The 6754-nt window shown below is 43.3% G+C and overlaps 1 protein-coding gene across 1 annotated transcript in view; it reads right to left on the bottom strand.

Annotated features, from left to right (window-relative positions):
* The window catches only part of CARMIL1 (capping protein regulator and myosin 1 linker 1), a gene marked incomplete in the record, with an annotated part of 248761 nt that extends 242213 nt beyond the window's left edge, over positions 1-6548 (bottom strand). The window contains 1 exon segment of the mRNA XM_034762444.1: positions 6141-6548. Within this exon segment, the coding sequence (XP_034618335.1) occupies positions 6141-6180 (40 nt within the window).
* Between the last annotated feature and the right edge of the window lie 206 nt (positions 6549-6754).

Raw genomic sequence — 6754 nt, 5'->3', positions numbered from 1 at the left:
GGGAAAAACCGGACATATGGTAACCCTATGCAACTCTGTGTACACAGAGTCAATCCCTTACCGCTCTCTAAAAGTGCAAAGTTTCAAAAAGTTCAATGAATAGAAGACTGTTGGGGGCGGAATAGATCTGGACAAGGAGAAGAAGTCTGGAATAAACGTGAGAAGAGAGGTACAGGAAGTAGAAACAAAAGTGAAACTGTTTGAGCAACATATTCCAGAAGTCTTGAGGTCTTTCTGAGTGTAGCCTTCACTGATTTGAGATCTACCATACCATTCTCTCACTAGAAGGGAAAACCTATAATGGCAGCAGGCCATAAAAGAGACCCACTTTGGGAATATTCTAATGAAGTTCCTCTACCTGTGGGTAAGTAGGGCTGGGTGCAAAATGCAAACAGCGCAACAAAGAAACGCAAGGCTTGGTTGGCCGAATGAAACAACATCATGGGAAGTGTTCCTTCTCAGAAGGAAGCTGCCTTGAAGATGATGAAAGGAACATGTCTGAACATGCAAGATCTTCAGGTTGGTAAACTTTTTTATTTCATACTTCTTTCTTAAGGACTGCCTATCTTCCTTCTCGACGACTCTTGAATTCTCATGTTTGAGCAAAAAATATAGTTGTTACTCTATGGTACTATCATTTTAGATGCAGTTGTGATAAAAAATAAATAGCTGAAATAGGCAGATCATCTTTTTACAATTTCACCTTTAAAGTAGTACAGTAAATGCAATGAGTAATACTAAATGAACAGTATGGTAATAATAATTAAATAACTGCGCTGACTTATTTTGTTTAGGAGAATCCATCCTCAACATACAGGATTCTGAAGACTATCCAACTTCAAGATCATCATCATCTTCTATAGTTTCAGAGTTATCTGCCAATGACAGTGTTTCAGTCACATCATGTATATCATATAGCTACAGTATATCACTTGTAGCAAAAGGAAAAACAACTCCATCATCCAGAAACAACCATAGATAAGTTTGTGATAAGACCCAGCAGATTACAAAAAGAGGTAATTGATAAAAAAAAAAATTGCCCATTTTGTTCATGCAACAAACTCTCCTTTTCCTATAATTGAGAACCCACACTTCATTAACATGATTCAGACATTAAGATCAGGACACAGTCCACCCAACAGAGCAGATGTCGCAGGCAAATTGCTGGATAAAGTGTATGAAAGAGAAATTGAGCAGTGTGCAAAAGGTCTAGAGGGTAAAATTGTTAACCTGAGTCTTGATGGGTGGAGCAATGTCCACAATGATCCTGTTGTATGTGCTTGTGTGACAACAGAAGAAGGGAAATGTCTTCCTTACAGAAACAATTGATACATCAGGAAATGCACACACAGCAGAATACTTACAAGTAGCAGCAGTAAAAGCTATAAAAAACTGAAAAAAAATTCAAATGTCTAGTACGCAGCTTGGTCACAGACAATGCTGCAAATGCATCCAAGATGAGAAGAAATTATTTAGAAGAGAGTGAAGAGAGTCACAAGCTAATAACATATGGTTGCTGTGCTTATTTGATGCACCTGCTAGCCAAAGACTTCAGTGTTCCAGAAATAGAGGCTAATGTTGGTGAAATTGCAAAATACTTTCATAACAACCACTTTGCAGCAGCTGCTCTGAAAAGAGTGGGAGGAACCAAGCAAACTCTCCCACAAGATGTGCGCTAGAACTCAGTAGTGGACTGTTTTGAGCACTATATCAAGAACTGGCCTAATCTGATGACAGTTTGTGAACAAAATCATGAAAAAATAGATGGCACTGTCACAGCCAAAGAGAAATGTTGAACACATGCTGAGTACCCTGAAGCCTATATCTGTAGCCTTGAACAAAATGCAGGGAAATAGCTGTTTTATTGCTGACGCTGTTGAAATCTGGAAGGAACTGAGTGAGATCTTAAGAAGAGAAATATGCAATGACAAAGTTAAATTACAAGCATTAAAAAAAACCAAACGGGACAAGCACTATCTCCAGCTCATTTTCTTGCAAATAGTCTCAATACTCGGTACCTGGGTCAAACTTTAACTGCTGAAGAAGAGGAGTTGGCTATGACAAGCAATCATTCCTCCATAATGCCAACTATAATAAACTTCAGAGCTAAGAGTTAACCATTCAAGAAATACATGTTTGCTGATTATGTTTTAAAGAAAGTCACACCAGTGAACTGGTGGAAGTCACTTAAGTACTTGGATTCAGAGACTGTTCAAGTGAATCTCACTTCTAACAGAAGTAGCTTCTTCTGCCGGTGTAGAGAGACTATTTTCTTCCTTTGGACTAATTCATTCCATATTGAGAAATCGTTTGGGACCTGAAAAAGCAGGAAAACTTGTTTTTCTTTGCCAGATTATGAACAGGAAAATGAAGGTGAAGATGACGGAGTTAGCTGCAGAAGCCAATATTTTAAGTTTCTTATGTTTACTTGGCTGACATAGTCAGTTACTTTTTTTTTTTTTTTTTTTTAATATTTCATTTAAATATTTTAGTTAAAAACAATTTTAACAAAAACAAACCCAATTTTAAAAAACTTGAATGTTTAAATTCAAAATTTCATATGCTTGTTTTGTTAAAATATTATGTTTTGTTAAAATATTATACGCTGTTGAAGAAAAATAATCCAGACTACATAACATTGTTGTTTTAGTTAAATAAAACAATTTAAATGCCTGTCTGGTGATGTTCTCCTCCTAATACAGCATGGCAAGAAAATCCTCCAGATATTAATGATTAACCTGTTGAATTGGAGATATTTATGAAGTCATTGGGAGCTGAACTATCTGCTTCATTTACCTTTGGTAAATTAAATAACTAAACAATCATTCATTTTCTGATATAGCTGTAAAACTAATCTGAAAAGTTTCAAAATAAATCACTTTAAAAATGTATAGTGTGTACCTTCTAAAAATTAAATCTATACTTATCTCTCAGTTGTGAAGAATATGTATTAAGGTTATAACAACCAACAAGAATGCACTTTTATGTAGAAATCCATGATTAAATCAAGTCTTCCTTACTAGTGATTTAAATCGTGATTTGTATCATTTTGATTTAAATCAAATCCACCCTGCCAATTTGGGATGAACATTTTTTCAAAACACGTGACATTTTTTTCAGGAGGAGAATTCTGTTTTCCAGACAGTGGTAGTCAGACACTCAGTCCCTCCAGGCCACATGGCTACTGTGAGAGGAGTATTGGTGGTATCTCTACAACTTTACCCAGCCTCACCCTAGCCTTATCTTTTGATTCCTCCTCCCCAGTTAATAGCTCCAAATGCTTCTGCCCTGTTCACAGCTTTCTCAAGCAGCAGCAGACTGAAGTTGACTTGATTCTTGTCTGTTTCACACAGGGTTCTAAAGAGCAACAGTGAAACTGATTTACAAACTTGTCCATTTTACAGGCTGTTGACTGGGAAAGCTATAAAGGACCATCAGAGGCACTGGAGTAGAGACTCAGGAAAAATTCACAGCACCAATTCACACTAAGGTTCTTTTTGTAACTAAGAGCTAGAAACTTGTTTCAAATACAATATTTTACAGAATTCCCCACATAAAGAAAGTTTCCTAATCATCACTAGCAAGTGCATTTTTCAAGTCATTTTACAGACCAGAAATCTGGCAACAGGAAGCTAAGGCCCAAATTTTCAAGTACTCACTTATTTTGACTGTCTCCATTTCTGGGTGCCCAACCTGAGACACAAGTACCTCTTAAACCAGGCTGCAAGTGTTTCAAAATTAGCACAGACAATTTTGAATATTGTGTCCCAAGTGACCTGCTGAAGGTCACATAGGAAGCATGTGGCAGAACTGGGACTAGAATTCAAGCTTCCAGATTCCCAGTTTAGCCATTGTGTTTTACCCATTAAGTTTTGCTCAATGTCCTTTTCACAGAGCTCTCAGATCACTAGGGAATCCTGATGGTAGCAAGAAAATTAATTTTTCCTCCTTATGAAATACTCCACTATGACCAGAGTGTTCTCATCATCATAAATTACGTAAGCAAACAAAAATACGACTTAGACACAGGCACTAAAGCCCCCAATACTATACGCTGATCTGTGTGAACAGAACCCTGGACCCATGCAGAGCCCCACTGCAGTATATTTGGCTCTCAGTGAGGGGGGTGGCAAGCAGGCCAGTTGCCCAGGGCCTCACACAACAGGGGGCTCTGCAAGGGTAAGTTACATGCTTCAGCCCGGAGTGATGGGGCTCGGGCTTCAGCTCTGCCACACTGGGCACCGGCTTCAGATAAGGATCACAAGTGAAAAACAGGAAGACAAATCAGCCTCCTGAAAGTAGTATAGTAGTCTGGAAACTATCTGAAAGCGGTACAGTTGTCTTGAGAACCACTGGCATACACTGTGTCAAGGTTGCTATATATAAACGGCAAGCCTTGAAAGGAGTAGACTATAGATTCAGCATGGAAAGCAAGTGATTAAAGGACTGTTGCTTTTATTTAACTTGCAATAGCAAGTCTGCCTATGTAGATAAGCTTGCAAGATCAGAGCAAAATTCTGAAATCTGACTCAAGTTAGTATCAGATGTTGGTACTTTACGGTACAATCTAATGTCTTATTTGTGGAAGTGGTGTCATAATGACTCAGCTTTGCTCCATGGTTCTCTTAGCATAGGTGACACACCTTAACCCATCACATATTAATTTATAGTGGAAATCCATTTACAACATTAACACATGCTAGCTGCTCAATAGTTAAATACATCTGGCTGTTTTAAAGGCAGACCAAAAAAAGCTGATGGTTCAAAATATTCTCTGTCTACACCTAGCCCCACCACCTACTATACTTTTAATTCATGGCGTAGAAGCTCCCAAGTAGCTTTAGCACCACTTGTGATGAGTTGTGATTTGTGAAGAGTAAAAAACATTAAATACTCTTTTTCTTTGTACACTACCTTATGCATTGCATTCCCAGAGAACTGAATTACAAAGATATATATGTTGGAATAAAATTAAGTGTGTGCTCTAACATGTCAAAAGCTAAGAAAATGTCAAAGTTAAGGCTCTCTGAAATATCCTCCCTCACTCATACCTCTATGCACAGGTATTTCAAAGGGCTCCAAACAATTGCATATGGCACCATAGCTATGCATAAGGGCATAGAAGGAGATGGAGAGGTTAAGAGTAGTTTTAAACTATAAATTTTCTTCCTCTTGCAAGTTAAATAAAAACAACAGACCTTTAACCACTTGCTTTCCATGCTGAATCTATAGGCTACTCCTTTCAAGGCTTGCCGTTTATATATAGCAACCTTGACACAGTGTATGCCAGTGGTTCTCAAGACAACTGTACCGCTTTCAGGTAGTTTCCAGACTACTATACCACTTTCAGGAGGCTGATTTGTCTTCCTGTTTTCCACTTGTGAGCCTTGTCTGAAGCCTGTGCACTATGTAGCAGGGCTGAAACCAGAACCACATCACCTGGGGCTGAAGCATGTAACTTGCCCTTGCAGAGCCCTCTCTGGTGTGGGGCCCTGGACAACTGGCTTGCTTGCCACCCCCTAACGCAACCCCTCTAAACCCATCCCATGACCCCTCTGGGAGTCACAACCCCCAGGTTTAGAAACACTGATCCAGAGGAGTTGAGTACCCCCTGGAAGAGCTCGGTGTACCACGTCGAGAACCACTGCTGTACGCTGTGCTGTCATGAAGGCCCATGTAGAATGTCACTATACGTTTCCAGGGTGGGGACATGCACTGTCTACTTTTCAGCCACTGAAATGGTTAATGCGGTGTTTTCACTCCGGTTTTTGTTGGCTTACAGCTGCTGAACGCACGGGACTGGGCTGCTATTTCTAGGACTTCAAGGGTTGTAATCCCCCCCCCAGTAGCAAATCTGTCCAACAGCAATGCCAAAAAACAGGAGCCGCAGCATGGCTTTCCCTCGCTGACTTCCCCTCCCCACCCTACCTTCGCCCTCCCGGCACCTTCCCCACCACGCCTCCCCACGGCACGGCTGGGGCGGGCAATGACCAGCGCCACCCGCCCGATGGCCTCAAAACTTCCCCACCTCCAGCAGGCTCAGACCCCCCCTCCCCGCCGCCATGCCTTTCCCCACGCTTACAAACAGACGTGCCCCCAAACACACCCCCACACCCGGAGGGGAGAAACGCGGGGCTCACCTAGCAGCTCCCGGGGCACCTCGGAGCTCTCGTCGCTCATCGTGGCCCGGGCGAGGGGCGGCGGCGCTGCGGCTGGCTGGCGAAACTACTTCGCTCCCTCTTCCCCGCGCCAGCAAAATGGGGGCGAGAGCGGCTGGTTTGCGGGGGAAACAAGTGGCTGCGCTGGACGAGCTCAATGGGTTATTGCTACATGGCTCCTCCTGGCTCCGGTGCCGGGGTCTTTCCAGGGGCGGGTCAGCCAGGAACGCCGGGCGGATACAGCGCTCAGCCCCGCGGCTCCTTCCTTCTTCGCTCCCCTGCAGTCCCCTCCTCCTGCCGCCCTCTGTTCCCGGCTCCCCCTTCCCTCCCCGCCAAGCGGGCACCTACTGGCCCCGAGGTGCCAGCGGAAGGCGTGGGCGGAGGTGGAAATGCCTCGCCCCCGGCCGGTCCCGCACGGCTCGCAGCGCAGCGCAGCCCCGGGGAGGGCTCTACGCAGCCCCAGCCAGAGCCGCTCGCCTCACCTCGCGAGAGCGATCAGCGGCCGGGAAGCTCCCGCACTCCCACCCGCGAGGTGCCGGGGGAGACAGAGCCACACGCGCACGCCTGCCAGCCGCCAAGAGCATCTCCTTCAGGGA

The sequence above is a fragment of the Trachemys scripta genome, chromosome 2 (genome assembly GCF_013100865.1).
Source record: "Trachemys scripta elegans isolate TJP31775 chromosome 2, CAS_Tse_1.0, whole genome shotgun sequence".
Lineage (NCBI taxonomy): Eukaryota > Metazoa > Chordata > Testudines > Emydidae > Trachemys > Trachemys scripta.
The sequence above is the reverse complement of the archived record's forward strand: the minus strand, read 5'-3'. Positions and strand labels throughout refer to the sequence as shown.